The sequence below is a fragment of the Drosophila takahashii genome, chromosome 4 (assembly GCF_030179915.1).
Source record: "Drosophila takahashii strain IR98-3 E-12201 chromosome 4, DtakHiC1v2, whole genome shotgun sequence".
In the NCBI taxonomy this organism is placed as follows: domain Eukaryota; kingdom Metazoa; phylum Arthropoda; class Insecta; order Diptera; family Drosophilidae; genus Drosophila; species Drosophila takahashii.
In genome coordinates, this window is record NC_091682.1 from 1,408,886 (window position 1) to 1,422,100 (window position 13,215).

The 13,215-nt window shown below is 34.1% G+C and overlaps 2 protein-coding genes across 12 annotated transcripts in view; one reads left to right on the plus strand and one right to left on the minus strand.

The window, feature by feature from the left end:
• Window positions 1-13,215, minus strand: part of PMCA (plasma membrane calcium-transporting ATPase 3) — a 63,778-nt gene that overhangs the window by 42,685 nt on the left and 7,878 nt on the right. For 9 of the 11 annotated variants that reach the window (XM_017154391.3, XM_017154386.3, XM_017154389.3 and 6 more), the window contains exons 5-14: window positions 10,284-10,494; window positions 8,745-8,780; window positions 5,349-6,004; window positions 5,042-5,283; window positions 4,543-4,987; window positions 4,395-4,482; window positions 1,767-2,080; window positions 1,500-1,698; window positions 1,234-1,445; window positions 1,015-1,166 (exon numbers count right to left, since the gene is read on the minus strand). In XM_017154391.3, coding sequence (XP_017009880.1) covers window positions 1,015-1,166; window positions 1,234-1,445; window positions 1,500-1,698; window positions 1,767-2,080; window positions 4,395-4,482; window positions 4,543-4,987; window positions 5,042-5,283; window positions 5,349-6,004; window positions 8,745-8,780; window positions 10,284-10,494 — 2,555 coding nt within the window. The remainder of the gene's footprint in view (window positions 1-1,014; window positions 1,167-1,233; window positions 1,446-1,499; window positions 1,699-1,766; window positions 2,081-4,394; window positions 4,483-4,542; window positions 4,988-5,041; window positions 5,284-5,348; window positions 6,005-8,744; window positions 8,781-10,283; window positions 10,495-13,215) is intronic. The other 2 variants (XM_017154387.3, XM_070218082.1) reach the window with 1 other exon arrangement.
• The window catches only part of Hcf (Host cell factor), a 30,504-nt gene continuing 27,701 nt past the window's right edge, over window positions 10,413-13,215 (plus strand). The window contains exon 1 of the mRNA XM_070218079.1: window positions 10,413-10,552. The gene's annotated coding sequence lies outside the window, so the exon portion shown is untranslated. The remainder of the gene's footprint in view (window positions 10,553-13,215) is intronic.

Below are 13,215 nucleotides of genomic sequence, written 5' to 3' on the forward strand. Positions count from 1 at the left end.
AGGGTATATAAGCTTCGGCTGGCCGAAGATAGCTTCCTTTCTTGTTTTTAAGTTGTATGTGTCTTTAAGGGCTTGAATTTTATCGAGGACTTCATTCTTTGTTAAAAAGCTCATGAAAGTGATTTAGATATTTTGAAAACACTGTCAAAGCATAGAATGATGTCTACGGCATCTAGATGAATCTGAAATATGCGTAATAATCTTTAAAACCGTTGCGCACCACCTAAAACTAATTATTTTTTACTTTTTCTTTCTTTTATGGATTAAGGATACAAAAAGACAATAAATGAAGGGGTGTCCACCCTAATGTACATATACTCTTCGTCAGGTATATAGAACACTTGTGAGAGGAGGTAAACGATTTATATCAGTTCAGGTCGTCATTATACGGAACTGTTTATCACCATTTTTTTTAAGAAGAATTATTCCTAACATGAATTTAAAAATAATCATAATAAAACGAAAAAGAATATAATTTTGCCTAACCTAAGTACATATATCCCGAAATATTTATATTTAAATATATAAATATAAAATACTTAAACATACTTACATTCGGATAATAACATAAAAATAACTTAGAATTTCTTAACTTCTAACAATTTTAAATATTTTTTTATTGCATTTAAGTATAAAAATAACAGTTCTTACTAATAATTAATTAATTAATTACTTTCACGAAAAAGTCTGTTAAACAGTTCATTTATTTTGACTGAAAAACATATTTATAAAATTATATACATAAAATACTGAACTACAAGCATATTGATAATAATTATTATAAAGGTTATAGCCATCTGCAGTAATCAAATAATACAACATTAAGTACATATTAATTTTTTACTTAACCACAGCCTAGAGTCTTAGGACTAACCAGCACTGTGTTAATAAATGGAATACACTTATATTTAATTTTTTTAGACTTATATAATGCAAGCAAACTAATTCAGGCATGAGTCAATATCGATTTTTAAGCGGATATTTTTTGCGTAATAACGTTAAACATTTACTCACGATAATATCTTAGGTAATTTTCTTGTAGGCACTGAGGTGATCAGTTGACCCCAGACAAGTGTACCGATTCCAAAAAATATACACCAGAGCCACTGGTCTAGTGACAAAGCCTTGGTCGAGAAAGCCATTTTACCATATTGAATTATCAACACCTTAAATAAGTATAAGGTTTATATTTAAACATGTTTATAACATTACAATTTTTTCCAATGTGCATACCTGTGATATCATTGTAAAAATCCATATGGTGTAAAATATGGGATTTGTAAGAAGACCTTCAATAACATTGCGTTGCCCATGGATTTTTCTAGCATTTATTTCGTTAAACAATGTCATCATGACAAATGTATTGAATATAATAGTAAAGTGCTGTGTTGGGCCAGCATTAAGTTCTTGTCCGCGTCCAGATTCAATATCAAGTATTAGATCACCTATAACGCATTCAAAATTAATAACAATAAAAAACAATGTTTAATTTAACTTACCAACAAAGAGCAGTCCAAATATTATTACCAACTGATAAAGGGCCTGACCCAATATGTTTTTCATCATTGTGCGAGAAATTAAAGGTTTTGTGCGCCCATAAGGTTTGCGGAGCAATAGATCTGGCGTCGGAAATTCTGTTGCTAGTGCAAGCGATGCCAATGTGTCCATTATTAAATTGACCCACAACATCTGAACTGCCTAAATAAATGAATTTTTTGTATTATTATAGATATTCTTTGTTATAATATTTTATTTAGACAACTTACTTTAAGAGGAGAATCTTGAACAGCGCACGCACCAATAAATGCAACAATTACAGCAACTACATTGACTGTCAATTGAAATTGCAAAAACTTAGCTATGGAGTCATATACGTTTCGTCCCCACATTACAGCTTTTACAATGCTGCTAAAATTATCGTCAGTTAATATAATATCAGAAGCTTCTTTAGCAACGTCTGTTCCGGCAATTCCCATAGCAAAGCCCACATCTGCTTTTTTCAGAGCTGGGCCATCATTTGTTCCGTCACCAGTTACAGCAACCACTTCTCGGTTTTCACTAACAGTGCTGTCAATAATACCTTTAAATTCAAATAGAAATAAAAAACAGTTACAGTAGTTTAAAACAAGAAAGAACCCTGTAGTCGATCACCTCGACCATCAGATACGCGTTGCTCAGCAGAAGGAAGTGCGAAAAAGATGAAGATATGCATGCAGTAAAGCAACTGCTTGCATTGCTTTAATTTCGTTATTTAAATTACAAATTTCCTTCATCATTTCGATAGATAGTAATAGGAACAAAAAAATTACATTTATACTTTTTCAAAATCTTTAAAGATGTGGGCGCCAGAAACACGACAAAAATCGTTAGAATGTTAGAATGTTACGCGTTAGAACGGGCCGAGATAGATCGGTTCGGCAACGAATCCTGATCAAGAATATATATACCTTATAGGGTCGGAAACGAGACCTTCTACCTCTTACATACTTTTGCACGAACACAATAGGTATATTGTGTTTTTACTTTTTACTTATCGAGTAAAGGGTACAATTTATTTAATATTCGTCTTTTACTCCTTAACGCCGTTAAGGAGACGTTCCTACACTACACTATGATCAGCATCACAAGACGAGTTGATCCAGCCATGTCCGTCTGTCTGATTCTGCGCAAACTAGTATCTCAGTTTTAAAGCTTTCGACGATAAACTTTTTCAAATGCCTTCATTCTATTGCACTATATACTATTGAAGAATCGAAAAATGAAAAAAAAACAGAAGAGGAAGCTATGAGCTAGTTCAATTTTGATCAAATTAAAATCGAAATTCGAAAATATTTAAAAAGGGTCATATCCCAGAGTAGAAGATAATACAATAAAAACCAACGAAGCATTAATTTTTTTCCTATTACATTCCCATTAATTTTCCGATCGTTCCTGTGGCAGCTATATTATATAGTTATATAATTCGAAATTCAGAATTAGATAAAAAATTGTATTTCCAAAAGAAGGAAGTTATATATTAAACAAGAGAGATGGCTATAGTTGGGTTGGTGTCCCGACTATCTAATACCCGCAGCTAAAGGGAGTGCGAGGGAGATGGATATATAAACTTTTTTTTTGATTGCGCATAACTTTTTAATGAATGGTCCGATTTGAAAAATGTCTTGTACATTTCGATAGGTATAAATATACACAACAAAACTGCATTTATACTTCTCGGAAATATTTAAAGGTGTGGGCGCCAGACACATTTTAAAATCGTTAGTGGGCGATTGTGGGCGTAAGAGGGGGCGTGGCGGTCGGCTGAAATAAACTTGCACTGCGTAGGTAGCCCAACAATATGTGTGGGAAATCTCAACCTTCTAGCTTTTGTAGTTCCCGAGATCTCAGCGTTCATACAGACAGACGGACAGACAGACGGACAGACAGACGAACATAGCTAGATCGACTCGTCTAGTGACCCTGATCAAGAATAAATATTCTTTATGGGGTCGGAAATGCTTCCTTCTCCCTGTTACATACTTTTGCACGAATACAATATACCCTTTTACTCTACGAGTAACGGGTATAAAAGCACCCAAGATATTATTTTATACATTTTTTCCCCACATAGTTGTTTGATCCGGCTCTTTCCGACTTATATACTACCTGCAAATGAATGAAGACTTTTGAATAGCTTTAAAACTGAAAGAATAGTTTGTGTAGAAACGGACAGACGGACGGACAGACATACATGGCTAGATCGAGTCGCCTAGAGATGATGATCAAGAATATATATAATTTATGGGGTCGGAAATGTCTCCCTTCACTGCGTTGCAAACTTCTGACTAAAATCATAATACCCTCTGCAATGGTGTAATAAGTACATATGTCCGACAACTAAATTTGCCCCGCAGCCAGTTGTAATTATTAAGGCAGATTATTTATTTTACGATTGTAATAATGGATCGACACATTTAAGACTCCTTTTACTGGAATTGGCACTGGGATAGGTGCATCTTTATAATTTTTTCAAATCAGCTGCCATAGGAACGATCGGAAATAATTGGATATTATTATTGATTCGTTGATTTTGATTATATTGTCCACTACCCTGAGACATACACTTATTTAATATCCATAAATCCATAGGAAGGATCGAAAAATAAATGGTCAAATACTATAAAAAGCGCTATAATTTATATTATTTTTTAACAAATACGCAAGAAAATAAAAATGTAAACTTTTTATATTTCTGAAATAAATTTGAACTTTTTAAAAATCTTAGCTTGTTTTCTTGTTTTTTGTAAAGGTTGGTTGCAGCTTTAAAAAACGACTTAAAATTTTTTAATTGTTTAAGTACCTTGCTCTATGGATCAAAGCCATGTACCGTTCTAAGCAAATAAATGACTACGAACCTTTAACCAAAGTATACTTGTCCGTTGGGGATGATCGTGCAAGAACCCGTAATTTTGGCCAGACTTTATCAATAAGATGTTGTTGAATCTGTAAACAAAAATAAAGGGCATAACATGTGGTGAACAAATCAAAGCGTTAAAAACATACATCTCCGTTACTATCCCGTATACGCCTATTAAACTCCTTGCCTTCCAGAATAAGAAAGTCGTCATTGGGACGCAAAATACCACATTTGCCGGCTATTGATCGTGCTGTATTAATGTTGTCTCCAGTGACCATGCGAACGGTTATACCAGCGCGTTGACATTTTCGAATGGCGTCTGGTACTTCGGGACGAACTGGATCTTCTATACCAACCACACAGAGGCACGTAAGGTTCGTCATAATGTTTTCCTCGTCGTCCCAGTTCGGTTCGCCATCAATATGCACTTCATTAAGTGCAGCTTTGCCAGGCACAAAGTCGCGATACGCCACAGATATTGTGCGCAGTCCGTCACAAGCCATTGGTTCTATAACTTCACGTATTAGACGCTCCTGCATATCCCTTGTAAACTTCTCCAGGGTACCCTCATGACCATAGATAAAGGAACACCTACAATTATAATACATAATCAAAAATTTCTAATTCTTCAGTAAAGATGCTAACTTTTTCATGATGATTTCAGAAGCTCCTTTGGTATACAGTCGATATCCTCCATTAGGTCGGGGTATAACAGTGCCCATGCTCTTGCGAACTGAATTAAAAGTATACACGCGGGTAAATTTATCCTCTGTAATTTCGTCTCGAATAGATTGGTACTTCACACCTAGGCCCTGGACAAAGCCCAAAAGAGCACATTCTGTTTTGTTGCCAACTTGGATTGGTAGATCTCCCGGATTGTGTCCAGCCTTTTTTAAAAGCAATTAAATATATTAACATTAACCGGCTTAAGAGTCAACAAATAAAATTTTACCATTATGTTTGAAGTGTAAGCAGAGTTAACAGATATTCCCATGGTAATCAAATTTCCCACATGTTGTGGTATATCGCCGAGGGTTGGTAAAACTTTGCACAATTTTTCACAGATGTAAGATTGTACAACGGTCATACGATTGGTCGTAAGAGTTCCAGTCTTATCAGAGCAAATGGCAGTGGCATTACCCATTGTTTCACACGCATCCAAATGTCGAACCAAATTATTGTCCTTCATCATTTTCTTGACCGAGTACGCTAGAGACAGGGTTACCGCCAGAGGAAGTCCTTCTGGTACAGCCACAACTAATACTGTAACGCCAATTATCAAATGCTTTACCAAGTTATTGGCATAAGTATTCTTCCAGGGCTTATCGTCAATAACGAAAGTTTTAATACAAAACTGAATAATCAGAATTATGACTGTAAGCACAGCAATGGTTGACCCAGCGTATCCGATCTGTATAGCTAATTTTGTTAGCTTTGCTTGCAGCACAGATTTTTCTTTTTTATGTCCTGACTCAGGAGCTGCGGATGTCGAAGACGATGGCGGCACATGATTTCCCTCCGATTCGGATTTAGTTCCCTCGCTTGTCACTGTTTGACGTTGACTTGAAGCATGCGTGCCCTTTGCTTGCGCACGACCGTCGCTTTCACCTAAATCGTGCGACAAGAAGTAATTTAATAATATATAAATATTAAACTTAGATGACATCGACTGATTAAACTAGACAATTCAAAAACCGTGTATCAGATTCAAATAAAAAAGCTAACATTTTTTTACTTTAATCATATTATTATTTTTTAATAACTCAGTTGCCTAGAGTTACATATAACCCAAAAATTCCACAAATTACACAACTTTTTTGTTATGTATTTGTATTTGTATTACACTATTAAATAAAATAAAATAATTATTATAGGTATTATCCATAATGCTCCTAGACTAACTTTCCCAGGACACTTCAAAAAGAGACTTTCTGGCCAGCCCCATGGTTTTAAAATTCTAGGCGATACCTTTACAGCAGCGGTCGGCAGCGCCCTATTAAGTGAGCATAGGGTTTTGTTCTGCCCAGCCGCTGCTCGCTCACGTATACTGTAGAATAGCGGTCTGCACACACACTCTAATGATCTGCCCAGTGCAATTTGATCATTCAAATGTTATTGTATGTGTGTGCCGACCGCTGCTTCCCTGCAAGCAAACGGGCGATATTTCTATCGCCTATCGTGCAGAAGTCACTTCTTAGTAACTTCTGGAAGATAGAAACACGACAGAACACATTTTACAAAAACAAAATATACATCTATCGCGAAGAAGTCACTTCTTGGTCACTTCTGGACGATTACAATACGATAGAAAACATTTTACAAAAACAAAAAGGGTCACGATCGTGGAGAAGTAACTTCTAAGACACTTCTGGGCGATAGAATTGCGATAGATCACATTTGACTACCTAAAAAGGCTTGCGATGGCGAAGAAGTAACTTCTGAGACACTTTTGGGCGATGAAAAGGCGATAGAACACATTTTACAAAAACAAAACCGATGGGGAAAAAACATCTTCCAATTCACTTCTAGAAGTTAAATAGAAGATAGAAAGGAATTTGGTTTTATTTTTTTGAAGTTTTTGGGGTACAGTCCGCTCTTGGCTCTCTCTTTATACCTGAAAACTACCCTTTTTTCTCTTTGACCTACGCACTTTGTATTTTGAATTCGAGCGTCAGTTCGTTTCGAGTTTTCTTTGTGATCAGTGCGAATTCTTCTAAATTTCTGTGTTTGTGATGAAATGCGGAGTAAACCCGTTATTTTTTAAATATTACATACCGGTGGAATATAAATAAAATACAACATTTATTTACATCAAAAATTAAAGTGATTGGAGAAATAGAGATTTAAGCGTGTACAAGGCTGTCCTGGAAAAGCAAAAGGAATTACTTGGCGTGAAACTCTGGGCAAACCGAAAACTTAACTATACTCCACTTATTTAATTATAAAAGGTAAATACCTCCTCCGATTTTTATATGGCACAATATTAATTATTTTTTTGTTGTTTTAGGCATTTTCATAGACGTGACACGGAACTGGAATTAAATCACTATGGACGGCAGTCCATGTAGTGACGAAGCGCACCAGGAGAGTGTGCGAAGGCGACTACTATATATACACGAAGAAATTAAAATCTACTGTGATGGTCCGATCATAATGAATAATACACCTATCGAAAGGTATTGCGAAAACTAACAGGATTGCATACCAAGACTTTAAGAAAATCAATTGGCTTGGGAGAGAGAGCGGTGGAAGTGACTTCCGCGACACTTCTAGGAGTCACTCAGAAGTGACTTCGGGAAGTGTCGCCGTAGTGGAACAGTTCTTCCCGACGGGGGTGACTTCGGCAATCCGAATGCGATATCGCGGACGATCGTTTTCATCTTCTAGACGTCACTAAATAGTGACTTCCGCGATAGAAAATGCTTGCAGGGGTATGTGTGATGCTTCTGCTGGCCACCACTGCCTTACAGTCAAGTTAACTTATTATTTTCCTTGATGGTGGAAAGGATTTGAAGTTAACAGGATCCTTATTTATTAATAATTACGTTTCAACTGAACCTTACATTACTACAGCAAAGTTCTGAATTCCGATAGAATTCGGCATAAATGAAATGGACAAGTTAAGGGTTATAATGGTAAACAGAAAAATATATATTTTGGAGGGATGAATTCTAAATATTCATTGTCATTATCTTTTTCATGATAAGAAACACATCGTTCTGCGATCAAAGTTAAAATAAAATAATTAGTAATAAACGTTTTCGGCAGAAATTCTTTTTTGACCTTCATAGCTCTTTTTTTCCTATTTTGAATCTGCATATGTTTTTAAAGCTGCTAGGGCTTGTTGATTTTAATTATTATTGCTCCTAATATTGACAACATAAATGTATTCCACCAAAAACTGTTTCTATTTTTAAAACGGCAATTTGAAAGATATCTTTTTGTAGTCACAAAACTTGACATGTTATACTCGACTTCCTAGCTATTTTAGTATCCGATATCTCTATGATTAGACGGGTAGATACACCTTCATGGCTTTATCATGTCTGCCAATGCTACTGTGCAAGAAAAAGAAGTCGTCAATTACAATGTTGGCACAGAAAGCGTACACCACTAAGATCTTGGAATTTCGCAACTCTTATTGTAAGTTCTCGTCGATTTCAAACGTAACATTTATCGATAAACATATAATTTACATAAGAAAGGGATTTTATATATGAATTTAAAAATATCGATATAAAATAAATGAAAAATATATATATATATATCTTTGAACTGGCAGAATCAATCGCTTTAAAAATATCTATATTACAAAAATAATAATTAATAATATTACGCAATAATTCACCTGTCACACTCTTTTGCTTGTTGGCCTTTTTAGCTTCTGAATTTCAACAATGATATTTAATCAATTAATATATCCGTATCATTTATATTTTGAACACATTTTTGTAGATATTGGTTGGTTTTTTGTGGTAGGTGTTGGTCGCAGGTTTTATTTGGTAGGTTGGTTGACAGATTGGTTTGTTGATTGGGTAGATGAATGATGATGGGTCAATCAATTCACATCATGCAATTCACATATGACATTTGGAATATGAAAAAATAGGAACAAAAAAGGAAATAAATAAAAAATATATAATATACACATTTATAACAATTAAAATGCTTTGGAATAACGCCGGTTGGGACTTACTTATTTTTTATATTAGTTATAAATTTGTTTTAATTTTATTTGAATCAGCGATTCAAAAACAGTTGAGATTAGAGAAAATCACATGCGTAAAAGTAATCTACACAAAGTTAAGGTCGGGAAATATTTTTTTTATTTGAGTCGTAAAAAAACGTATGTTCTCTTATGTTTATACTGACAAATAAACACTACTTAATGATTTTTATAAATGAACTTTTTTTTAAAATCAAGCGAATATATAAAAAACTTGTTCTTTGGACTTATACTTTTAATATGATTTATACCAATATTTAATTTTATAATAATAATCATTCAATTAGTTTTATATTTGGTTTGTCAGAACAAAAATCAGAGTTTTGTTTTGAGTTTGAAAATAAAAAAAATCATAGCAAAACTCCTTAACTGTGATTTGTATACCCTTGCAGTGGATAGTATTAACTTAGTCAGAAGTTTGCAACGTAGTGAAGGATAAATTAAATTGGAACAAGAGAGAACGCTATAGTCGGGTGCCCCGACTATCAGATACCCGTCACTCAGCTAAAGGGAGTGCGAAGGAGATGGAGAAAAACTTTGATCCGCCGTAACTTTTTAACGAATGGTCCGATTTAAAAAATTTCTTCTACATTTCGATAGGTATTGATAAACACAATAAAACTGCATTTTTACTTTTCCAAAATATTGAAATGTCAATGTCAAAATGTCAATTTTCTAGCTTTAATAGTTTCCGAGATCTCAGCGTTCATACAGACAGACAGACGGACAGACAGACGGACAGACAGACAGACGGACAGACGGACAGACGGACAGACGGACATGGCTAGATCGACTCGGCTAGTGATCCCGATCAAGAATATATATAGTTTATAGGGTCGGAAACGCTTCCTTCTACCTGTTACATACTTTTGCACGAATCTAATATACCCTTTTACTCTACGAGTAACGGGTGTAAAAACTATATCGTAAAGTTGCCACATCAGAGAAAAAATTGGAAAATAATAAGAAATATATATATCAAGCGAAATGTATAATTTTTTTGTGAAATTAATTTGTGAATTTTTTGAATACTATCTGCAAGGATATATAAACGTCGACTTGACGAAGTTCGGTTCCCTTCATTTAAATGAACAAAGTATAACCGTTATGTTTCCTGGTTTAAATATACAACCAAAATACTATTGCTTTGTTCGTACTTACCCTTTTTCATCTTTTTTATTTCAGCTTCCTGCTCATCAACTGCAGCGCCAAGAAGCGTAAAAATTATGCCAGCTTGCGAATTAACCCCTACGGCAGTAACCACCATTTTACCGCTTCCTTCCATAACATGGGTACCTGAGAGAACCATGGGATCAGCGTCTGGTCCCTTTTTGACATGATCAGATTCTCCAGTTAACGATGATTCGTCCACCTAAAAAAAAAAACCCAAAAGGTAGCATAAGTAAAATGGTTTTGTTTTTGTTTAAACGGTATGTACTTATTTTCCAATTAAATTTTTTTTAAATTTGCTTTTTAAATATGCTAATGTAAAATATATTATATTGCATTATATTATATTATATTAATAATATTCATCTACTACTAATTTAATTTTGCAAATTTTCATGCAAAGTGATATATAAAAAAATTGCAATTTAAAGGGGACTTCCATACATATATTTAGAAACCAAGGTGTAAGAAGTCATCCAAATAAAACAAATTAAGTTTTTGTTTGAAAAAATAATTCGGTAGGATAATCACCAAAATTTTTTTGATCTGCCATTTCGATATTCACTTATAAAACTTTATTATTATTATTTACAAAAAAAAAGTAAAAAATATTTTTTTTCCTTAAGCCTAGTACTCACTTCAATCAAAAAGGCGACGAAATGAAAATTTCTATACAAAAACAAAAGAGAACGCTATAGTCGGGTGCCCCGACTATCAAATACCCGTTACTCAGCTAAAGGGAGTGGGAAGGAGATGGAGATAAAAACTTTGATCCGCCGTAACTTTTTAACGAATGGTCCGATATAAAAAATTTCTTACATTTACATTTCGATAGGTATTGATAAGCACAATAAAACTGCATTTTTACTTTTCCGAAATATTGAAATTTTTAAAATCGTATATAAGCGATTGTGGGCGTTAGAGGGGGCGTGGCACAAACTTGCGCTGCGTAGGAACTCCTAGAATCTGCATGCAAAATGTCAATCTTCTAGCTTTTATAGTTTCCGAGATCTCAGCGTTCATACGGACGGACAGCCAGACAGACAGACGGACAGACGGACATGGCTATATCGACTCGGCTAGTGAGCCTGATCCAGAATATACAGGGGTGGTCAAAAGTATTTTCACAAATGTTAATGTTAACTGTACTTATATTTTGAATTTATAATATAAACTTTTGGCACCTATGGAAAGAGCACATCAATTCCGTTTAAATGACACAAAAATGTTCCTAACCCATTGAGACCCCTTTGAAAAGTGAGCAAATTTTGCGAAAGTCAAATTTTCAACTTTTTTCCTGGGGCCTAAAACAAAAATGTTTTGATGCAAAGTTGTTCCCCAATCAAAACTAATAATAACTGCCAAAAAAAATTTTTCAAAATATTTTTCCTTGTATTTTTTATGATTTTTTGAATGGAGACATCTCAGTAAAATTTTGTATGAAAATGAAGAAAAAGCGGCTAAAATAGCTATTTTCAAAAAATCATAAAAATGTTTTTTTTGCAGTTATTATTAATATTGATTGGGGAAGAACTTTGCATCGAAACATTTTTCTTTTAAGCACCAGGAAAAAAGTTTAAAATTTGATTTTCAAAAAAAATTGTCTAATTTGCTCACTTTTCAACGGGTGCTTAATGGGTTAAGAAAATTTTTGTGTCATTTAAACGGAATTGAAGTGCCCTTTCCATAGGTGCCAAAATGTTTATATTATAAATTCAAAATATGAGTACAGTTAACATTCAAATTTGTGAAAATACTTTTGACTAGGTTTGTATATACTTTATAGGGTCGGAAATGCTTCCTTCTAGCTGTTACATACTTTTGCACGAATACAATATAACCTTTTACTCTACGAGTAACGGGTATAATGACAGGTGAAAAATTTCGTGATCAAAATTTTGTATGGAGATTTTCAATTCGTATGCGTTTTGATTGAAGTGAGTACTAGGCCTTAGGGAAAAGTAAAAGATAATTTTTTTTTTTAAAAGTGCAAAAAAACGACATTTTTAAAAAGTGGTCTGTATGTTGGGACACTTTTAAAAGTCAATAAAACTCACACCAAAAGTGCTCCAAACTTGCAGAAAGTATTTATTTATGTTATTTTAATCAATTTAAGTTCGTTTTAACTTATTTCCCGTCCATTTTTTAAGAACTTAGACCAATTATTAATTAAAACTCTTTGAACGATCACATTTCTCCGTACATCAAAGAAATGTATTGGGCAGTATGCGACCTTTGTCTGGCTGAGGCCTTTGTATGCAAAACGGGTGTTCCAACTCACACGCTCAAAGTGTTCCATATTACACAAAATGGGTAGATTCGAAAAAAAATTAATCGGGGGTGTCACAGAAAACCATTCCAACCGAATTTCTCCCGAATAGCACATCTCGGTGTCACAGACGTAATTTTTGACGGTTTCTAAATCCCCCGTATTTTGCCGGACGTTTTGATAAAATTACCCAACTTACAAATGTTTCCCAAAAATATAACTTTATTTAAGACAACTCTAATGAATTTTATGAACTACCTGCATACGACGATTTTTATACCTACTTCGGTTTATATTTAAAAATATGCTTTTTATAAAACCTCTCGAAAAAATTAGCTAAAAAAAATCCGTCGGCAAACCGTCTACCTGGCAGTGTTACCAATTGCTAGCACTTTAAAATACCAAATTTGTCGAAATTTCGGAGTTAGTTATCGAAATGTTTTGTTAACGAATTATTTATTCAAAGGTACTTAGTATTGTAGTTAAAAATAGAACTTATTTCTGGTAAAAATTTCATGCTAAAAAAGTTGTAGTTATTGAGTAATGTATAAAAACAGGCTGCCTTTTGCAAAAAATTGGCATCACTGTCGTGAAAAACTGTCCTATTTTTGCCAGGTAAAACGCTGGCTGTGAAGAAGAAGAAGACATACATGT